The 22754-nt window shown below is 38.4% G+C and overlaps 1 protein-coding gene across 2 annotated transcripts; it reads right to left on the minus strand.

Annotated features, from left to right (window-relative positions):
- Window positions 1–543: 543 nt before the first annotated feature.
- On the minus strand, window positions 544–21671 carry LOC112147002 (dynein assembly factor 5, axonemal). Of its 2 annotated transcripts, XR_002919357.2 has the most exons (14): window positions 21065–21671; window positions 20220–20404; window positions 19960–20084; window positions 19685–19803; window positions 17837–18069; window positions 17498–17722; window positions 14331–14474; window positions 12945–13110; window positions 10353–10500; window positions 6576–6726; window positions 5409–5565; window positions 4191–4382; window positions 3505–4100; window positions 729–866 (listed from the first exon to the last, which is right to left on the minus strand). XR_002919357.2 is itself a non-coding variant. In XM_024273114.2 (13 exons), the coding sequence occupies exons 1-13, from the start codon at window positions 21600–21602 to the stop codon at window positions 697–699; spliced, it is 2553 nt and encodes an 850-aa protein (XP_024128882.1). In that variant the 5' UTR covers window positions 21603–21671; the 3' UTR covers window positions 544–696. The 2 variants fall into 2 exon arrangements, 1 of the variants encoding a protein (XP_024128882.1); XM_024273114.2 differs by lacking the exon at window positions 3505–4100 and having other exon boundaries at window positions 544–866.
- Window positions 21672–22754: the final 1083 nt, after the last annotated feature.

Consider the following 22754-nt stretch of genomic DNA (forward strand, 5'->3'; position numbering starts at 1 on the left):
AGCACTGATGTTGCTGCAAACAACTTTACTTGCTTCGTTTTAGTAGGAAACTACCCATTGATGGAACGTCGAGCAGACACCTGGTGCTACTGTGACGGTGACACCTTTTGCAGCACATTTATAGGTAGATATGTTCTGAAGTGTCAAATAGATACATTTAAGGACAATTTATTATTTCATTACACTAGGCTGAATATAAGCCAAACACAAGGTTTTTCTTCATTGTTACTTTCTTATTGCGAAATAAAAAAAAGGATTTCTCTGACACATTTTTTTGTTTTAGAAGAAAATGAGTTAAAACATTTTTTTTAATCTGTCTAAATCTAAAGTTTAGCACACTATATTGAAAATAAATAAATTCAACATACATATTTATTATTTATATCAAATCTGTATTTAATTTAGAACATTTTCAAAATAAAAGGCAAGTTAACCAAAGACTTAGTACTTGTAAAGCAAAAGATGCAGTAATATTAACCATAAACACATCTAATTAAATTTGAATGGGATTTTCAACAGAAAACTTTAACAAAGAACAACAGGTTAATAAGTCACAATCAAAAATACTTTAATTTAAAATCAAACATTTGAACTGCAGGTGTTTAACAACAGGAATGTGTGTAGAAAGTTGCATGAACGTTGAGGAAAATCGTTCTTAGACTCCTCCTTGAAGGTTTTGCCTTGAATCTGCGTCCTCTACGCATTTTGGAGTTTCTCTGAACAGGGCGCTGTGGTCTCTGCAGACAGTGAGCTGATGTGTTGAAGCAGCAGCTCGCAGTACACAGGACTGCGGTGTTTATCCTTTACAGCCTCTGCCTCCCTCTTCAGGAGCACGGGATGGACCTCGCTGCCCTTTTTCAGGATTTCTGAGTGCATAATAAGGAAAAAAATCAGAGCACAAAGAGATGTCTGAGTTATGATCATTACAAGAACATAATATTGATAAATGTGGGTCAAAAATACAATTTTTTTTAACAAAAACTGTGATTAAGTGTGAATGTAAGAGAGGAATCCAGCAGATGGCGCTCATACACTTCTTAAAAATGTATTAGCATTTTCTTTTCTTCATGGTGGTGGTGGTGGGGGGGGTAAGACGCAGCTCATTTGCTTCCTTCCTTCATCATCTACTGATTTTCAGGCGAATATTAAATTCCTTACATTTGGAACGGCTGTCACCGTGGAGACGAGTAATCAGACAGGATCAGTTATCCTGCTAACTCCTTACAGTATTCTCTGCTCTGTGAGGTGGGGATTAGCTGGGATGGATGGAAGGATGGATGGAAGGATGGATGGATGGAAGCAGACTTGAATGAAAAGAAAACAACGAAGTGAGGACCAGCGGGGTGAAGGAGAAGGATAGAGGGAGAGGCGACAGCAGAGCCGTCCATCACAGCGCTGCAGACGGCGAGCCACTTCAAAGACGTGTTTGAAATGCAAGAACCACAAGAATGGAATTAACTATTAACTATTCAAGACCGAAAGGAGAGAAGAGAGACAACGCAGTGATGTAATGAGGCTGCTGTCACTTACTTAACATCAGTCATGAGATGTGAAATCATCTCTTTTCAGACTGTACGTTTTGAGGATTGTCTTTTACTCTTTGGGTCTTTTACTTAAAGCATTTTATCCTTTTATTTATTAGAAATCAAAAGTTTTGCTTTGGATTCTCTAAGGATAAATATTCCTTTTACACCATCAGTATTAATCCGGATTTAGAACCAACATTTAAAAGGTGCCTTTCTTTAAATAAAAGAAAAACTGCATAAAAAACGGTCTAAAACTGTTTAACTTAATATAATTTTTTTTTATATCAAATTAGTATTTTATGATAAAACAAGAACAAGACAGTCAAAATTTAATTAATTATTTTTTTAATTGTGAACAAATGACATTTATCAAAAGAAAACATTCAATAAAAATGTCATTAATTTTACAGAAACAAAGATTTAATTTATTTTTTTACGTTTTTAAATCAAAGATTACAGTAGCTTTTAAATCAAAGACTGACAAAAACATAAATAATGCCATGCATGTTTTTTTTTTATTAAAACAATCAGTAATTTAGCTTTTAGTAGCTCACCCAGATCATATAAAAACCAGCAGAAAAGGTCATTAGCTGAACAAAAAGAAGAATATTTATGACAGTTTTTTTATTTCTTCACCTTTATTGCTTTGACTTTCTTCTAAAAACTAAATATGTTGACAGATTTTTAAAAAACATTTCACAACTTAAGTCTTTGCCTTAAACCCTCAGAGTAAAGGCTTAAAACAGTTCTTTGGTCTTAGGTTTACTTTTTAATTTTGAGTTGGAAATATATTCCTCATTTTACTGTACTTATGAAATATTTGTTGCAATTTTCTTTATTTAAGTCTTATTTTATGCAATGTTTCTTTTTGTGACTGCATTTAGTAAAAAAAAGTTGTAATTTCTGCGCTAAAAGAAAACTCCTGGATTCATCAAATGTTTTGGTTTGTCATTAAAGTGTATCTTTATGTCCACATGGCAGCCATGTAAAGGGGATTTGGAGGAAAAAGCTTAATGGAAATCATATTTTAACATAACGTGTATGTCTGTGGACTAAAATTAAAATTTGGAGCATTTAAAAAGGCTAAAAGCACAAAGGCACATAGATAAAAATGTAAACTTTGCAAACTCTGAAAGGGTTTAAACTCAAAAGCTTTTTGCATCATTAAAAACATGACTTGTTACTCTACTATGATTTCAGATTCAGTGATTTAAAACCACTTTTTGTTATGAAAAACTGATTTTACAAAGAAAAAGCAGTTTGTTTTTGTCTGACAAAATGAAAAAAAATGCTTTTTCTTAAAAGAAAATCATGGATTTAATGAAGTGAAATAAAACTTTCTATAAATATATCACTTATATATGGATTTATTGATTTGTTTTAGTCATATTCCTGTGTGTACAAGTGCATGCAGGACAGTGTATTACTTTAAAAAAGGCTGCTGGAGTGTAAAATGAAGTGTTCACATGCTTGTTTTTTATCATGACATGTTTGGAGTGTCATCTGTAGTCAGAAACGTTTGTTTTTGTATTGTTTTCTCTGAAGAAAGAAGATAAATGTAGCGAGATTTTCCAACCACAATGGATTTGTTCTGTTAAAACTGTCAGTGACTGTGACTGGAATAAATAGACTTCCTGAGTGTCAGAAGTCTTAGTTACTTTTTAAGGTTTTTGACTAAAGATTTACATGTTTTTTTTGCAGTTTTAATGGTTAAAATGAGAACTTTGTAATTTGATTGAGACACAAAAGGAAGAAGAAATAAAAGTCATGTGGGTAAATATTCCCAGGAAACCCAAAAAGTTCATCTTTTCTACATTTTTTAAGCTTAGAAAGGTTTATAGTTCCAAATTAAAGATAAATAAAAAGTTGAAAATAAGATGAAAGATTTTTTGAGGTTGAGTTTTGGTGTTTTTGACACGTTGGGATCAAAATATAACTTTTTCTCCTTTTGTTTTTCTAAATGTCTAACAGTGCTCACCTGGGGTCTGTCAAAAATGAACAAAAATCACGACGAGCAGAATCAAAGTCCAGAGGAGACGAGACTTTCCAGCAGTAAAAAGCACAACTATTCAGAGAAAACACAAGGAGGAGAGACTGACAGATAAAAGATGGAGGGATTAAGTGGGATGAGTTGAAGACAGATGTGAAGATGTGGTAAAGGAGGGGGGGTGTCATGTGTTTGTCATTAGAAGAGACGGCAGACCCAGAGTGGAGAGGCAGACTCCGGCCACACACGGCTCAATCTGTCCACACTGCTGGTTCCCAAAAGGATGGATGAAGCCAGGCAGATACCAGGGCTCACATATTAACCTGTGAACCCTCTCAGGTGGGTTATCAGGATCTTGAACCCCACAAGCAGCCCTCCCCTCAGTGGGCTTTAAGTATTTTGGCAGGGAGAACCGTTCACGGTCCTTTCAGTGATAAATCGAGTGGAAAAGGAGGATAAAGGGAAGCTTTTGAAATAAGAGAGGAGCGGATTTCTTGGGAGCATGCCAGTGGAAGTAATCTTGTGTTTTGACTGAGGACACCCCAAATTCCTCTCATCCCCATGTGTGTTGACTTCACTGCACACAGCTTCAAATCAAACCAGAAAAAAATAAAAACAATTTTAGGCAAAAGAATTGAGGTTTAAATGAGATGTTTAAACACCCCTCCCTGTCTCACCGAGCACTTGGTCCTGAACTGTGAGGTTGGGGTCATCCAGGTGCAGCAGCAGCTGCTGAAAGAGGAGCTGGAGATGAGGGGCGCACAGTTCAGGGCTGTAGTCTTTGGCCAGGCTGGAGAGCCAGAGCCCCACGCCACGCAGAGCCGCAGCACGCACCTCGGCGCTGCTGTCATCCAGACGCTTCAGAAGCTCTGCAGAAACAAAAAAAGCAGATTTTCTGCAATTCTTTCCGTATGTTGTTCCATTTTTAATCAGACAGAAGAGCTGATCTGCTACTTATATGGGGAAAAAAACCAAAGGAATATACACCGCGTTCACAATTATTATGAAAATTGGATTTACGTACCATAAAGATGATATTTTTGCTGTTTTTTTTAGTTAAACTCATGAATGGTATTGTGTCTCCAGGTTCTTCTATCGATTTTAGACACATGTGATAATTAGTTCAGCTCAATTATTGAGCAGACCATAAAACAATAGGAGACAGAAACATGACAGTGTGAAAATGACCTCTGAAAAGTATGGGGGGTTTCCGACTGACCCCTTTTTCCCATGGTACAAGAAGAAAAGACGGGATTTTGAAAAAAAATGTTCAAAATCATCTGCATCAATTACTGCTATGACTTTGAAATAGTGACTGTTTTTACTTATAGAATCTTTCAAAACTGTTGTGAGTAATAATTTGGAAGAGTGCATTTTAATTTTCTCATTTAAAAAATTCAGTTAACATAGGGACTGTATCTTGATAACATTTCATGAGGTGCTGGGTGATATTACATCACAATATAAATTACTTTATATCACAATATACCACCACAAAAAAATATATTTTTAGTTTTTTCGTTTCTTTTCTCTGACTAGTTTATAAAGTAACTAGAAACTGAATCATCCCAAACTAGAAACACTATTTTTATAAGTACAGTAATTTCAAATATCTTAATAGAAAACACATTTTTGCTCAAAAGTTCAGCAATAAAAATAAACAAATTAAAATGATAGAAAAGATAGAAGACAAATGGCACAATAGACTAGATCTCTATCTCTTTCTTTCACCCACACGATATGTATCGTCATATCGTCCACATCTAATTTCATTTCAACTCTAACAGTTAACATCTTTAAAATTATACTGACTGTCATTTGCATCAAAAATCCCAGATTAATATCTTTTGTGTAATAATTTGGTGCTTTAGTTGGATTGTTGCTCTATAACTTACCAGGATAAATCTTGTTCAGAGTGTCCTGGTTCATGCTGCGTCCTATGAGCGTCAGCATCACAGACAGAGAGCGACAAGCCAACAGCCTCCCCATCTGAGAGTCTTCCTCCAGGGCGGACAGCACCTGAGGACTCAGCCTCTCCTCCAGACACAGCAGCTGCATGAACAGAAAGGCAGATTTATTAAAACATATTCATTTGTTGAAGGATAAATCCTCTCTCAGAATAAAAACAACTTTTAGGTTCACAAGTTTTGGAAGTGAAAAAAAGAGCAAAAAGTGAGTTTAAACAGCCTTAAACATGGAGCCCGACTTGAATTACAGTGATGAGTGATGTTTCACTCACGCTGCTGGATGGGAAACAGGTAATGGACAAACAAGGTGAGGCTGAGAGGTGATGGATAAAACCTCTGTCTGTTTGCGATCGAAACCACACGAGGGAAACAATAAAACGCACAGCGAGTGTGGGAAGAGGAGGGAAATCTTGGCAGACGTGTTATCCAGCATTACATCAGTGACAATCTCAGGGTGCCGACTGTAACTGGAGCTGCAAATTGTTTTCACAGGGAGTGGAGAGGAAACAATGTCTTTCTAGAATGAAAAGCTGTTTTACGCCTGGAAACACGTATTTCTGCACATCTCCAGCACATGTTGCCTGCTGTCCTCGCGGTCGAAACAGCCTCATTTGGTTGTCGTTAAACAGTTTGATCGTGCACACCTGGCTCCAGCCGGCCCCCCTGAGATGATTCGGAAAAAAAACGTGCGCGCGTCTGGTGAGCACGGATACTGTAACTCAGCACATGCTCTGACAGGCAGGTGCAAGGCCGTGTTTGGGTGACAGTTCCTACGTTTAACAAAGGGCCAGAACAGTGGCGGCATTGTGCCCCGGGGACAAAAAGGTATGTGAACCCAGCTGCCCCGGCGTACACCTGCTACCTGAAGCAGCCAACTCTCTGAGCCCGAAGACTGAAAGATGGAGACCAGTATATTTTCCTAAATGGTCAAGTGGGATGCCTTTTGTAATGCAAATGTCAGCCCCGGAATGCAAAAGCACATGTTTCAAGTCAATAAAAGTACTTTAGATGAGTAAAACATCACAGACAGGAATGGCATCTTTGTTTTTAGGAGCATCTGCAGACAAATACATTTTGTGGACTCCTCTGATGTACCTGTCCAGGTGTGATGGCCCCTCCATGCAGCAGGGCCAGCAGACAGCTTAAGGCTGAGGTGCGCAGGGCGCCAGCGGTGCGGCCAGCTTTCCACACCAGGTTGGGAATCAGGATGTAGGAAAGAAATGATTCTGCCTCATTGCGGAAATGCCTGGAATTATATAAAAAAAGAGAGAAATGCAATTGTGTTTTATAGTAGACTTAATTTTTGGAATTAGTTGTGATTAAAAATCAATCACTGCCTCCTCTTTAAAAACTCACTCAGCTGCAGTGACACTACACAGTTGGGCATCTAATCTGAATCTGCTATAGCATTTCTCTGCCTGTAGGGGGAGCCTTTGCTTCACTGGTGGGTGCTGAGTTGGCTCAGTTGCATCAGTTTGACAGGTGTTGACATTTCTTCATGAGTGATGTCATAAGAAGGATGGAAAGACTTGTTTCCATGTTGAACAGACAACATGCCTTCAGTATGTGTTTGCAGGTGTTTGAGCCTGCTGTCTGTTTTAAACAGGAAACAGGTGTTTGAAACACCAACTTATGTTGAACTTCACACATTTATGGTGCTTTTTTGGGAAAAAAAACCCTTTTATGTGTTCTTCGAAGCACGCTACAATGTGTTTCTCATTCTCCCAATCAAACACACTCATGCGGCCATTGTGAGCCTTTCATAGGGACACTTTGGCAGGTGGCAAGGCTGACCAGAAAACGTCCAACTGCCCAGTTTGAGGACGACTAGCTGCAGTCTGGCTGAAATATATACTGGAGCTGTCCACACATCGTCACAAAAATCATTTTAACAGAAAACAGAACTTTCTTTAAGAATAATGCAAGAAATTTAAATGCTCGGATCCCTTTCTGTAATCTTCATAGAAAAAATAATACTAAAGCATTTTTAAAATGAAGTAACTAAGTAGGGGTGGGATTATATAATTTCACTTCTTCCCACTCTTTTTCAAGCAATCAAATCAAACACTACGACTTAAGTTAATAATTAAGATATTTAACTAATAAAATATGACATAATTGTGTTTTGATTTTGTTTGTTTGCTTTCTATTTTCTAATATTTGTGTGGTTTGTTCTGTATTTTTCTCAATATATGCTTGAAATAAACCAATCAATCAAATTAAACCAATAAATAGTCTATTCCACGGGGCTGCAACCTGCGGCTCTTTTAACCCTCCACTGTGGCTCTCTGGTTAAAAAAAGGTTTTTATTTTACAAGTAGCTGTAAAGGAAACAGTAAGTAGTAAATTAAACAAAAAATAGTAAAGTAGTCAATCACTCTGCAGGATCCTGACCATAGTAGCTTCAATGCTCCAACAAGCAGTTTGACTTTGAGTCGGACTGAAAGAGACAGATTTTTTTAAATCAAGTGGAATCAGTAAACATAACCAGAATTCATATTTTTTGAACAAATTCAATGATTTTAAGTGCATCATATTGTTATAAAAATACAGTAATGGTCACTTAACCAGCTCTGATTTAATTGTAGTTAATTGGACTTACAAATTTCAGGTTGAGATGCAACACAAAAGGTAAAATAAACCGTTTTTTTTTCCCTTTAAAGCCCTGCTGACATCACACTACCCATTTCTACATTTTCTGCATTGAGATGTGGTAAAGGATGTCTTTTATTTTGAAAGGACTCTATGTGATCCTCTGTCAAAAGTTATAAACAGTTTCATATTTTGAAAAAAAGGCTATTTTATCTTTATGTTTATGCTTTATTTATCACAAAATCCATATTTCCTTCATAGTCATCATAATAGCAACAATTAAGTATTCATGCAATTCAGTGTCTTATTTTTCTAAAGCGTAATTTAAGACTTTGTGGCTCCTTCTGGGTTGTAGTTGGTGAGAAACTGACTTGAATGGCTCTTTAAGTGCTGGTCTATCCTCTCACATCATAGTTCAGAGGGCAGAAGGGTGGAATAAAAACTCACGTTCTATGTGGGTCTCGATCGGCCAGATTGAGAAAAAATATATGTGTCTGATAGTTTGGTGGGTCGGATCCGGCCCGAGGGCCGTAGTTTGGAGACTATGCTGTTTATTTACACTAAATAAACAATTATTAATAATGCAAAACCTAAATTTCACAATATCATAATGCTTACATTTTAATCAATCTTCATCTCTGGACTTGTATTTTTATAAGTGTGTATACAAAAAACTGTAAAAGCCACACAATGGATTTAAATAAAGTTTTTGATTTAGGACTTTTATTTTTATTTTTTTTATAACAGATTATGTCTGTAAAAATGTCAGCCCATAATTTGTAAATGGCCAAAAAAAGCTTAGCAAAAAGAAAAAAAAAAAAAAAGAAAGAAAAAAGAATCTTTTTCTCTGTTTCATTCTGCCTCGTTTCATGTTAGTGTATCTAAGAGCAGTAAATCTTCAAACTTCAAATTAGGCTGTCCATACAACCTTGAAAGCTCGCTTTTTATCTTTAGTTGCATGAGATTTGAGTCTTTCACATGGCGGGCGAAGTATAAACTTTCATTTGTTCCTCTTAGATTTCAAATCCATCTTTTTTAATTACAGCACAAAAAATCCACATAAAAAAGGAACTAGTGTGGATGAAAGGAGCCTTTCCCTTTCAGCTTGTTCTTCAGAAAAGGTGTCATTATGTCATTTTGGATTTACAACAAAGAAGCGAGGTTTTTCTCTATGACTATCATTGTCTTCTTAATGATATATGGTGCGTGTGGCCTAAATGCAGTCGAATGAAGATTGAGACATAAATTCTGAATGGATGGAGGAAAATGATGGCAGACCACACAGCTGTTGTTTGAAACCTTCCGAGGGTATGACATAGTTTCTGTGGTTCTGTAACAGATATATCTCTGGAATGGGGGCAGAGACAGACTTCTTTTGTTTGATACAATTATTAAAAAGCTGAATTTCACATTCTTTTGGCAAAGGTGGCAAAATATCCCATCTTAAAAACATTTCCTGTTGTTTATGAGTTTCCATTGTCATGGGCAGTTTTATTTTGAAATCCTTTACCAAAGGAAACACCTCAACCATTTGCCAGCTAGGTTAAAGTTAGTTACCCAATATGCAGCTGTATCCATGGCAACCACACAGTTGGAATTTGTCAAACTGATTGATAGGAGCAGCTGCTGTGATCATAGAGACCCCCCCCCAAAAAGGCCTCGAATTTAAAGCATTTAAAGCAAACAGAGGCTGCACAGCTGGCTGGCGGGGCTCTGCAAACATGTGTCTAACATTCCTGAAGCTCTGGCTACTTCGACAGACAATAAACGTTCAGAAAAGTGCTGCGAGAACAGTCAAATTCCCAAAGGAAGCCGGGAAATAATCAGAGTAGGGTAGTAAGAAACTAGTTTCATTTTGATATTTTTAATTTTGAAGTCATATTTTGAATAATACTGATTCATCAAATCCATAAATTACTTTTATTTTAATCAAATTATGATTTTTTTTTCAGTCAAAAAGCATTTTTTATTAGTATTTTACTGCAAAATTTCCAATGTGTTTAATTTACACTTGTTAATTATGGTTTATTACTGGTTTAGGAATTCAAAGTGAGGAAAAAAAATGATTCAGTAGTGTAATATAAAACCCTAAATAAGAAATTCTTATTAAAAAATACATTTATGAACAGGGTTCAGAGTTTTTTTCAGCCCAAATCCATTTTTATACACAAGATTTGATACTTTAACTCATACAAGTCCGTTGATGCATTTTTTAAAATCCTATTTCTTGTTTTTCTGAGAACAATAATCAATGTTTTTGCCGGTTTGTTTCCCGCTCACCCCTGTGAATCCAGCGTGTTGTTCCCATCCAGCAGCAGTTTGGCCAGCATCGTGAAGATGCTCATCCTCATTTCTTTGTCTCTGTCTGGCTGGAGGCAACTGTTGATAATAGGCATCAGCTGGTTCAAAAACTCCCCGATAACTGGACCTAAAGCACACAAAAAATATTATTTTTGCACAATTGTTACATCTTTATTACTTTTTTTGAATGGATTTTACAACAAATACCTATAAAAACTTGTTATTATGGCTTCTTTGCCTTTAATTTTCCTTTTTTTCATCCTGGAAATGAATCTCTCATTGATTTGTCCCTCTTTGCACACCTGTGCAAAACATTTTTCTGTGCTCGGAGCCAAAAACATAAAACGAGTCCACAAAACAAATTTCAAGGACAGGAAATTGCAGCTGGAGCGCAGTTTGCCTTGGGTGCAGCCATGGAAAAAAGGTTTTAAATGTTGCCTTTGACAATTCTTTGTTAAAAGTTAGATAACGTTTTGATCCACCAATTTTCTAAAATGACAATTATAATCAGATTCGAGGAGGTAGAGCGTGTCTACATTTAGAAAAGTCATATTTTCTTGCCAATTTCTTCCACAAAGGGAATCTCAAAGGTATTATAAATGCTAAGGCTTCACACGTAGTGACACAGTTTCACATTATGTGACTAAGTGTTTCTACCTTTTACAGGAAAGTGAGAAACTCCAAGTGTAAATACTTCCAGTTCCTTTCATACCCGCACACTTCACCCAGCACCAGTCTGCCTACATGTTTACATAGCTAAATATAGCAGGCAGAGTGTGTTTAAGCCGTGATAAGTGTCTGTGCCCTGTTTGGACTCAATTGTTACAGAGGGGAGACAGAGGAAAGCCTGACACCGCTGGAGGATGTGAGCTAGCTCCAGTAAAAGAAAAAAAAAGAGGGACTATCCTCCATAGGAATAAGAAAATCAACAAATGAATGGTGAGGGGACCTTGACCAACATCCCAACATCTACTGTCAGACTACATCCGATCAAACACCGCAGAACAAAAGACTGAGACACACACAGGAGAGCAATAATTCTTCCGGTGTAAAAATACATTTTGGTGGAGCTGATGAACAAGCAGAAACAAACAATTCTCAGTTGTCACATCAACTACCGACAATTGTTCTGAACTGGTCAGAAACCGCTGAGTCATGCAGCCCTCAAACGGCGCCTGCACTCTTTCTGTTTTGATGTCCTTGGGTTGTGTTAAAAAGCAAAAAGAGCTTCAAAGTGGCCTCGATTCCTGGAGAAGGTCAATAGCGGGCGGCTTTTCTGCCGTTTGATGTGGTGAGCAGCCTGCAGGTCCGTGTGTGGCGTTAGATCGGACCGGTCAGTTGGAACTGTGAGTACGCGGATTAGAGGCGTTGTGGCAACTAGACAGAGTGGAGACGGAGGCAGAATGAGATGGAGATGAAAGCGCGGCAGGGAGGTGGTGATGACGAAGCATTACTCAGTATTAAAAGGGGTGGAGAACAACCCAGGGAAGGGTCACTGCCTTTTAACCCCCTCTGCACAACACGCACACAAAATATGAACTAAATAATCTTAAAAACTTTGTTCGCACAACAATCCCGTTATTCTTAGCATTACACAAACACCTCCGTTTGGTATAAACAGGACTGCAAGAGTCTAATAGTAACTGGATTTTATGTATATTAAGTTTTTCTAAACATAGTTTACCATCTTTTGATTTTTTTGAACTAAGGTTGAATGCTTCTTCTTCATCAATGATGGAACCAATAAAGGATCGTTCTTAAAAAGTCACCAACCAGCTAAAAACAACGTTATTGTCTGAGCTCAAATGTAGTTTTATTTTCAGATCACTATTCATAAAACTGCATGCAGATGTTGAAATTGTTCCACAGAAGCTACAAGCTGCAGAAATCAAATATAAAAAGAGGTTGTCTCAAGAAGCAAAAATGATACAGTTTATTGAAAGTTAAAAACATTTTAAGTTAAATGTTTTGTTTTAAATGTTTTTAACGTTCTTGGGGCATTTTTCTTACAATGGAGGACACATACGATGAAAATTAAGCTGAAATTTGAATTTCTGAGTACTTCTCTATTCAAATCATTGTGAATCAGGGGCAGACAAAAAAAATACAGCTTGAAAAACGTCACTAGTTGTGACGTAGAAACTACAACCAGCGGGCTACGAGCTCTCTGCTCAGCTCCACTCTGATGCATCCTCTTGCAGATAAATAGATCCATGCACGTCTCGTTTGAGCCGACATCTGGATACCTCCAACATTCTTGGAAAAAAAGTGGCATAATCATAATTAAAAGACCCCTGGGAAAGTTTTAAAAATAGATCAAAAGATGATCGGAGTAGGACTTTAATCCATTAGAATTGTTATATTTAAAATATTAAACTAAAGCTAAATATAATATACCGGTAATGTAAATATATTTTTAATGTGATTTTTTTTTGATAATTTTAATTAACTTTACAAAAAAATGTTCTTGTACCTCCTCCTACAGCTGCAGACTTTCTTGTGCTTCAAAATGAAAACTAATCAGGTGTTTTTCATTGCATATTTGAGCGTTTTCTGAATTTCATGACTCACCTGATTGTGTGACTATGATGTGGAGCTGGAGTCTCTGTGGGGAGTAACTGGACCAATTACTAACGGAGGCAAACAACCAGTCCAGCAGCTGTCCCATATGCTGTCTATAGAGCTCCATCAAGTCCAGGTCCTGTACTTTACCCAAAAAGTGTGCGCTCTCCAAAGCCTGAGGACAGACAAGTGTAAGAGTTCAATGAAGATGAAACATCCGAGGCTGAATTTTCAGTTTCAAGTTGAGCTCTTATTGGTGCATTTGAGGTTCCTTTAGGTCATGTTCGCATGAGAAGCACAAAATTTGATGTAAACCATGGAAAGAACAACAAAGCCAAGAGAAGTCTCACATGTAAAACCACTTGAACAAACACTCGTAGACAGGAACTGTCAGAAACCTTCACAGACGTTAACAGACAGACAAAAATTCACATCAATAAAACTGAGCTGAGAGGAAAAAGGCAAAGATGAGAGAGAAAAATGAAAGCACAGTAAATAATTAGTTAACTTTTTGGGGTCAGGGGAATTGACCTTTAGGGCATTTGGGTTCTCCTCTTCATCCCTTAGGGACACAAGAGACGGAGATGTCTGAGTCAGTGTTTGAAGAAAGCTGTACACCCCTGAGTTGTTCATTGATGGGAAAGGCATGCCCCTTTTTCTGGGAAAACAAATTCAGCTTTTCCTCCGAGTCCAGGAATGCCCGAGGTTATTCTCACCCTCCCCTATTTTTTTTTAATTCATTCCTTCCCATCTTCTCTAATATTGCTCCCTGTGCGAGCGCGCACACAGATGCAGCCAGACGTACACACACATGTGGTATCTGCTCAGCATCTGTGCCACTTCCTTCCTGCTCCTCTCCCTGTCATCAGCCTGTGAGGGATACAAGAAGCGGGATGACAGGCTGACCTCAGACACCGACGGCGTACTTCGTCACTGCGCTGGTTTGCCCCTCAGATTCGGCGGCTGACCGCCCGAGTGGGATTTGGTTTTGCCAGCTGGGAAGCTTTATGGTGAAAGTAAAACGAGCTCGGGTGATGTCACAAACCAGCGAGGAAAAAAAAAAAAACTAATCTCTGCCCATCTGTTTTCATCCAAGCCTGTCTGTCTACTTAACTTCTTTTTCCATCTTTCACCGTCCTCGTTTTCACCTAAGGTTGGATTTAAAGTTTCCCTCCAAGGGTGCAATTTGAGCTTCCATGGCTAAGTGGGTAATTATACAGCTGGCCATGCCCACTTTAAAAAGAGTACAAATTTTTACATTCCTTGAATAGTTTTCGTGTCATAAAACCTGCTCACCTCTCTAGTAAAAGAGGAGTGGAAAAAAAGGCAGACCGAGGAGGACGTGTGGCACTTTTTAAAATCAGGTGAAGTGAGGTTTGAACATGGGGTTCTTACCCTCGCGCTCAGCTGCGGCTCTGCGGAGAGGCTCTGGATGCTGATCAGCACCTGCAGCAGCTGCAGGCTGACCGCGCCACAGTCGGACTCGCACTGATGCAGCAGCACGTCCACGCACGCCAGCAACTGCTGCAAGTACACAGCCTGAGAAGGAGAAACGGTAAAATGGAAATTATGTTTGGTTGAGTTCATGCAAGAACAATCACACTTAGAAATCCAGCCTGTTGGGTTAGATAAAAAAAAAAAAAAAAAAGAATATGTTATTGTGGTGATGTCATGTTTTGAGAAGCTTGAACAACTTTCCATGCCATCATTTTCCTGTTTTCAAAGGGTCCGCCATTAGAAACTTGGGGGTGTTGAGTGGGGGCTGGACAGCTTCTAAGTGTATCAGAGAATAAGAGAGTGAGTGTTTTTGCTGTGAGGGCCCTGCAGGTGTTTGCTTTAGTCCAGCAGGGTGTGTTTCAGCCATGAGAAGCACACACGTACAGCCTTAACTCGTAATTTTTTTTTTCTTTCAAATATCAGAAGTGTACATACCGAAGCTCAAAAGCATTAAAAAAAAATTCTACAGATGGTGGGTGCATAAAAAAAAAAAAAAAAACAACAACTGAGTTTTGAGTACAACGGTTGAAAGAAGGGAGAGGAAAAATTAAAGAGGACACCTGGAGCCAGGCGCGCACACCTGGTTTTATTGGAGGAGGCACGCTCCAGGGGCCTCATTACACAGTGTGTGCATCGGTCCACTGCTGCATACATCAGTAACGCCCACCAAAGAGCCTCTTTAAATAGCTCCGCAAGGCCATAGACTCCTCTCCAATGGGGAGCTAACCCCACTGATGTTACTAGGGCAACGAGAAAACAAACACAGCCCCTTTACCTGCAGGTAAAATTGTCTTTTTTTTAAATTATGGTCATTTGAGAAGCAACATTTCCACAGGAATCAGCTATTTTTAACATGTTTATAATAGACAATTATCATTTTATAAATAATACAGAGGTGTACAACCTCAGTTATTTGATTCTGACACCTCCTAAGTCTAAATGACTCCAATTCTTTGTTTTTAAATGTGTTCAACTATCCTCTCTTCTAATAACTGTTGCCAATAATGCCTCTTTTTCTAGAGACAAATGCAGAAATTCAATTGTTCCTCATTTCTCTGTTCCTAACTGTTCTAACTCCCTCAGCTCAAGTTCAACTACCTTTTTTATCTTTAAACTTTAGGATAATTCTGTGCTGACTAGTTGGACAGTTCCGCATGTTGACTTGTTCACGCAAAGATGAACAGCTTTTTCCTAAAATACGTTTTTCCCCTCAAATAAGTATATAATGGATGTTATAACTGCATGAATTAAAAAAATAAAAAAAACTTGGAGCCTTAATTTTCAGAAAAAAAAACTCTAGTGGTTATTAATGGTCTGTTTAGGTTTCATTCAGGAGAAAAGATGGGCATCCAGGTGGGAAATACAATACAAAGTCTGGAAGTGTTTTTTGCAGCCTGTGTGGCCAATTTTTTCCCAAAGACAGCATGTCTACAGTTATTAAACTCGAGTGTAAAAAATGCCAATTATTTGAGCATTTTATTCCCGTGCTGCAGTTGTTGTGATGCCCCCGTTGCCATGCCAACTTTACACAAAAAGACAGTCAGCAGTGGAAAGAATGTAATGGTTTGTGTTTTGTTAATCTGTGAGGAATACCCCTTTAAAAGGAGCCCTGGTGTGATTTATAAGAAGACCTCAGAACTTAGTGGCTTTTTTTTTTTTTAACCACCGACTTTGCTTTTTATGTCTCTCAGGCTCAGAACCTCAGTTTCATTTCATGACTGTTATTTTTAATTCTGGTTGAGCATCTGTCATTTATTTTTGTGCGCTGTCGTTTTCTCTTGAAATGAAATGTAGAAAAGAAAACAGAGTTTGAAAGAAGAGGAGTTATATTTCTCCAAGATCACCTCTGCTTCTTTTTAACCTAAAGACTACTCGTTTAAGTCAAACGTCAGCTCTACTTTTTTTTTGTTCTGTGTTTTGATTTCAAGCTCAATGGGAGTAATCTGAAGCCAGGTTGGATCAGCAAATCAAACTTTAAAAAACAGCAGCAGATTCGTCTCTTTTGGGCTTTTTACGGACACACATAGGTGATTTATTCCTAGTGACAAAGAATGCTGCAGGTGCTTTGTCTGGATGAGCTCTGCGTGACAACACTCCACGCTTTCCTCTTCAAAACAGCGAGCGAGACGGGATAACAGAGGAAGATGGATGGAGAAACGGGCATAGAGGAAGCAGAGGTCTGGCTGCATCTGTGCGACAGCATGTAACCGTGTCGTCCTGTTAATTCTCTGTCTGGATGACCCCGACGGCCAGCGACGAGAGGTCGATTTCCTCATTTGTTACAGATCTCAACCAGGCGGGCTTTGAAACCTGCAGTCTGGCTGCCTAAAAAAACAACAAAAAAATGTAAAAAAATAAAACTAAATGTTGCCTACTCTGAGAGGTCAGGGTGGCAAATGCAGGGGTCACGTGAGATTAGTGGATTTTTGTTATTTTTATCTCGGGGAGAAAATTCCTGCCAGCTCCTCTGTGAGGGTGAGGTCATGTGTGTAGGTGAGTCAGTTTTACCACAGGACCAGAAAATAGATCTCAGTAAAACAACATACGTGAAAAACAAACACTTTGCTGGGAAACTTATTTAAAGAAAACCGTTGATGGTATTCTAATGACATTTAAAAAATGTGATATTGAAATAACAAGGGAAGCAGGACCGGTTTGATCAAAGGCTTGAAACACTAGATTTGAAAAACAAGTGGTCTGTTTTTCTACCAGAGATGGTGTTTCAGAGAATTACTCAACAGTGACCTCACTGAACCCCTCATGTTTAGTTGTATTAAAGAGTGTTCAGGCTAATGCCCCTTTGAAAGACGTGGCATCACTAAATCTAATTCTGTGGCAAAAAAGCCACGTTAAAGGTGCAAAAATTGAGATTTAAGAGATTAAAAACACGTTGTGTCACTTCCCAATCACACTTGCAGAAAAACAGCATAAGCAGAGTTCATAGGAAGACGTGTTTGTAGTGGGCGTGAATGAGTTAAACGATGTTACTGGAAGAACGCTCATTCTCAGGTAAATAAGTTTAAAAACAGGTCAACCACATCTGAAGCCCAGCCGTCCCCGCTGACCTGCTGGTATTCCTGGCAGACGCTGGGCTGGACCAGAGTGTCGGCGATCTGCTGGAGATGTGGCTTCAGGAGTGGTTTGGAGCAGCCTTCCAGAACCGCAGTCAGAACCATTAAGGGGGCCCAGGGGTGAGCGGAAGAGTGCGGGGCGTTAACATGGTCCAGCAACAGCTTGAGGAAGACAGGTGGAGGGACAAACGTCCCTATCAGTTTTCCAGCTGCCAGACACTGAGACAGAACAGATGAAGAAAATAAGGACATATTTCCATTTTTTTCCTTTCATAAAAAATTCTGATTATTAAATGGAAACAAAAAAGTGATGCAAGTTTCTTATGGACTCACGTTTTTGACCACCTCCTTTTCTGTCTCTGCGCAGGTGCGGTAGAGGGTCTCCAGCAGGGGCTGCAGATGCTGAGTGCTGTGGTCCTCAGCATGCAGCAGCAGCACAGAGAGGAGCTGGGAGGTTTTGATGCGCGTCGGCACCAACCAGTCAGTCAAATCATGGGTGATGCCTGGGATCAGCCTCCCAAGGTTCCTTATAACCAACTCTCTGCAGCCCAGAACTGGACGATCCACTGAAAGACAAAACTTTATACTGAAGCAGCTTTAATTGACAGTATATTGGTCTGGAGGAAGACCAAAGAGGAGGTTTATGGAGGCAGTAAACGAAGACATGAAGGTAGCTGATGTTAGAGGATGCAGAAAACAGGGTTATAAGGAGAAAGTTGATTGGCTGTGGCCACCCCTAAAAGGTAAAAGCCAAAAAAGAAGAAGCTTCAACTGACAAATATGGATTAAGAAGCGAGAGATTTTTCATGACGTTAAATGAAACAACAAATGCTACAATAAAAAAATGGGGTACTTGCAAAAGCTTGTATATTATTGAATATAATTAAACATGCATCACTTTCTCTACTCAGAAAAGAAGGACCAGGGATAAATCAGAGAAGGGAGCCACAGCAAGACCAAACAAGAGCATTTCTGGTGGTCTCTGTCTTAACGTGACCTCCTACACTTTGGGAGGGCTGACAGATTAACGAAGGCAAGACAGGAGACGCGCTCCTCTTTCTTTCCTTTAATGTTCAAAGACTGAAACAGTTTTCAGTGATTGTTTGATGCCGTTTTTTTAAATAAGATGTAATAAGATTAATGTTTTTATTTTCTTGTCACCGATTTTGATATGGTTCTATTTCACTGTATGAATTATAAATGGAAAAGTGACCGCTGTTCTGTTTAATAATCTGGATGTCTTTTTTACTTTTGACACTGAAAGAAGAGTGTTGTTTAATGCTGTCAACAAAACAAGCATGAAAATGTCTTTTAACGGTTGGATCTTTACGGTGTTGAATGGATAGGGCACTCCAAATGTTGCTGTCAGCCGTGGTAACCCAAGCCTAAACCATCAACAGCATTCCTCCACTCCCCTCACTTTTTGTGGTTGCAAACTGTTAATATAATGCATGGGTCTGGCTGCAGTGCTGTGAGGTGGTGGTTGGGTGGTAACAGCAAGAAGGAATCCCAAATCCTGGTTTTGTGCTTTCCATGTGTAGTCTGCATGTTCTCATTGTGCACGTCTGGATTTTTTGAGGAAACCTTGTCTTCCTCCCGTAGCCCAAAAACATGTTTTATAAGTTTATTAATGACTCTAAAATGACCCTTAATATTAGGTGTTTGTGAGTGGACGGGTAAACCTGCCTTCACATTAGTTGTGATAGGCTCCATCAACACTTTGATCCAGCACGGGACTAAGCGGGAATAGGATGGATGGATGAAAATAGAAAGCGGAAATCTTGTTTTCTTTTGCCAATTACTTTTGCACAATTAAAGAAAAAAAGTGTACTATCCGGTTGGGCCAACCATCAATCTTGGACATCCATTTTTATTGAAGGCCAGAAAAAATGGCAAATTAAGAAAGAAAATCTGAGCACATGCCTAACTTCTTGCCTAATACTATCTATTTATTTTTATCGAAAATTACCCAAAACACATCAGCCAACTCTTCCAGATAACACAGCTTCTCTCCCATGACATACATCTGAGCACAACCATATTTTGGGTAAATAAGTGGTAAATGACAAAAGATGTGGACCAAGAATGATTTTATAGTTATTATTTTTGTTGAAGTTTCAGAATATTGCACTATGTATTAAAGTATATCATATTGATGAAGAAACGTCTCAGGTAACTGACCTCCTGGTGGGTAGTGTGCCGGAGGAGAGAGAAGAAAGTCCATCTTGTCTTTTATGTCCTCCTCATTTTCTTTCTCCCACTGTGTTCCTGCTTGTTTCCATAAATCAGCTGCTAGAAGTCTGCAGAGAAAAAAAAGAAAAGAGATTTTCCTTTTAAATAATTTGTACAAATCGTTTATCTATAAATAAACCGCAAAATATAAAACTACACATTTTCCTTGGAGCTATTTGAATTAATTTCTTAAAGGAGCAAAAATTTAAATAGTTTATTTTGACCTTATTTCTGGGATTTCGTCAGTGGTGCTGCTCAGCAAGAGAGGAATCAGTTTGTGAAAATAAGAATATCGGTCTCTCAGGTGCAACAGCCAACAACCAACCACAGCAGTCGCAGCTTTTCTCACCTGTAAACAAAAAGGGGACATTTGATGTTTCACCCCAGAAACAAACTCTGTCTATATACTCTTTAAAAGGTTATAGGAAACAAAAGAAAACAAACACATTGGAGTGGATCCCCCAAAGAAGGAGACAAAACTCACCTGTGGTGAGTCGTCTAAAAATCTCTGAGTCAGGTGTGGGAGAACGTCATCCATGTTTCTCCCACTCCCGTGTTGCATGACCGCCCCTGTGGCTTCGATGGCTGCCACCCGCACCCGCGAGTGCTGATGAGTTATCGTTATCATGAGAGGCTTGACAAGACTGTCAGCTTGCATGTGAAAATGCTCTGAAAGGAAAAATAAAATTCATTTTTGTAAATCATTTCACATTTTCTTCTGTGCTTTACATCAGATCCCTTTAGAGATTGCCACAGTGAATCATCCGCCTTCATCTAATCCCATCCTCCTCCTCCATGAAACTTCTCGTTGGCATTCTAGGACTCTTTTCTTGCAGCTCCAACCTCAGCATCATCCTGCCTGTTCCTCCTTTCAACATGTCCCAATCATCTCCTAATTTTGGTTCCCAGAATTTGTTTCCAAAACATCAACATGAGCTATTCCTCTTTTGTTCTCAATCCTGATCACTCTCATCTTCAGCTCTGGTACCTCTAGGCCGCTTTCCTACATTTTTCTCATAATCTCTTAAACCAACAACATTGCTGCTATTACAACAGTCTTTTACACTTTTCCTGTTATTTGTACAGACACTATTTTGTCACACATCAAAACACATGCTTGCACACGCCTCTTCAACTCTTTCTTGTTAGATTGAAGTGTCTTATAAGCCATAATAGTTCGATGTTTTTCATTTTAAACACGATTTTCTATAAATTAATAATAATAAAAAAACTGCGGGTGTAGCAGCTGTATTAATACCATGACTGAGTGTACCGAAACCATGGCAACATACTTCCGGTCCTAAGAGACCGGATAGACCCTCTACAAACCTGGAACACTCTGCGCAAAGTTGGCGGTGCATTTGCAGCTTTCTCTTTTAACATCCGGGAAGGGGTCGACGATGGTTCTCTGTAAAATCTTGATCATTTCGCTCACATAAGGCGCCAAATGTTTTCCGCAAACCTCCACGGTCAGACTCAGCATCTCCACAGCCGACAACCGAAGCTCCTCCGCCGGTTCTAGAATCTCGTTCTCCCCAAACCGCTGAGCCAGGCACGGCATTAAATACGGCAGAAACTCCTCGGGTTTGGGAACACAACGAATAAAGTCTGTTATGACTGCAATTGCCGTTTCTCTGCATCTTTCCATTGGGTCGGAAAGACATTTGAGGAGAGGCTTGACAAGAGCTGAGAGTATTTCCTGGAGGACGTCGCTGGAAAGTCCTTTGTCCACCGTTTCTTTCTTTATGACCTCCAGAGCTCTCTTTCTTGTCGCCTTGTTGTCCTCATTTAGGCAGTTTAAATGATGGGCGAGTCCTCTTAAAACTTCCGAAGAAACGTGCTGGTCTCCACCTGCTGTTGCTGCCATCTTGACTGTCGTTATGGTAACCAGAGGCTGCACGACAAACAAAGGGCTGCTTTACGTTAGTGACGTTTTCAAAATGTTCAAACCTTTATTGTTTTCTCTTGACGAACAAACATTCAATAGGAAAAGTTGTCAGAATATTCTTCTACAAAACACAAAAGCTATTTTTTTTCGTAAAAAATTAAAAAAAGATAATGTCTCAAAGATAATCATCATAACCGGAAATTGTAAAAATATAAATCAAAAACTTTTTTCTATCCTGTGGCCATTTTTTGTCACAAGTCCTGTCAAGTGAATGACTTGTTTAATTACTTAACATAATATGGCTAATTCCTAATAATAATAATAACCATAATGATCATCTTCATCATAATCATAATAATAAAAACCTTAACACCACACAAAATGAACCAACAACAGGGTTAGTTATTAAGCAATCATAAGCTTAATAACCTGATTGTTCCAAACTGCTTCAACCTATAATCCATAATACAATTTCCTGAGAAAAAAAAGAGAATATTGGCAGGATATGTAATAGTTAAATGAAAATGCAATAAAATAAGTTATTAGAAAACAAACAGTTGAAAAACTTTGTATTATTATTGCTATTATGTTAGAATATTACTTGCTGTTAAGTGTCATTTGGGTCACTGAACTAAGTCTTGCTTTCTAAAATTTATGTAGCCTTATTGGGATGTTATTCTAGGTATACTTTTAATATGAGTGGTTTATCTTTAACTTGGGCAAGATCACCAAAAACTTGAAAAACTTTCCTTACTTCAATAATGTCTGTTAAATTAAATACATGGAATAAAATATACATCATTATTAGTTGAAAAAAGGCACACATTAAACATCAGACTTGAATCAACAACAGAGTCAGTTATCAAACAACCCATGATAATTAATGCTTTTAAAATAGTACATTGCCTTTGGGACTCATTAATTCAGATTACATCTAAACTAAATTCTCTCTAGATTTTTAAAAACACCCAAACTACTGTATTTTTTTTTAAATCACAGTCACCCATATAGTTTGATACTTTGTTTATTTATGACAACTATTTCTTGAATAGTTTATTCATGGAAACTTAGCAATTATAAATATCAGGTTATTGGATGGAGATGAGACTACTGGTCACTCTAAAACAATGT

This window comes from Oryzias melastigma, linkage group LG8 (genome assembly GCF_002922805.2).
Source record: "Oryzias melastigma strain HK-1 linkage group LG8, ASM292280v2, whole genome shotgun sequence".
Classification (NCBI taxonomy): Eukaryota; Metazoa; Chordata; class Actinopteri; order Beloniformes; family Adrianichthyidae; genus Oryzias; species Oryzias melastigma.

Bases quoted from the DNA above. Each gene is read 5' to 3' on its own strand.
- LOC112147002 (XM_024273114.2), bottom strand. From the start codon at position 21,602: ATGGCAGCAACAGCAGGTGGAGACCAGCACGTTTCTTCGGAAGTTTTA. The intron at 20,405-21,064 runs GTTTGTAGAGGG...TTTTCCTTTCAG, and splicing joins CTTTGCGCAGAGTGTTCCAG to AGCATTTTCACATGCAAGCT. The intron at 867-4,190 runs GTGAGACAGGGA...TTATGCACTCAG, and splicing joins AGTTCAGGACCAAGTGCTCG to AAATCCTGAAAAAGGGCAGC.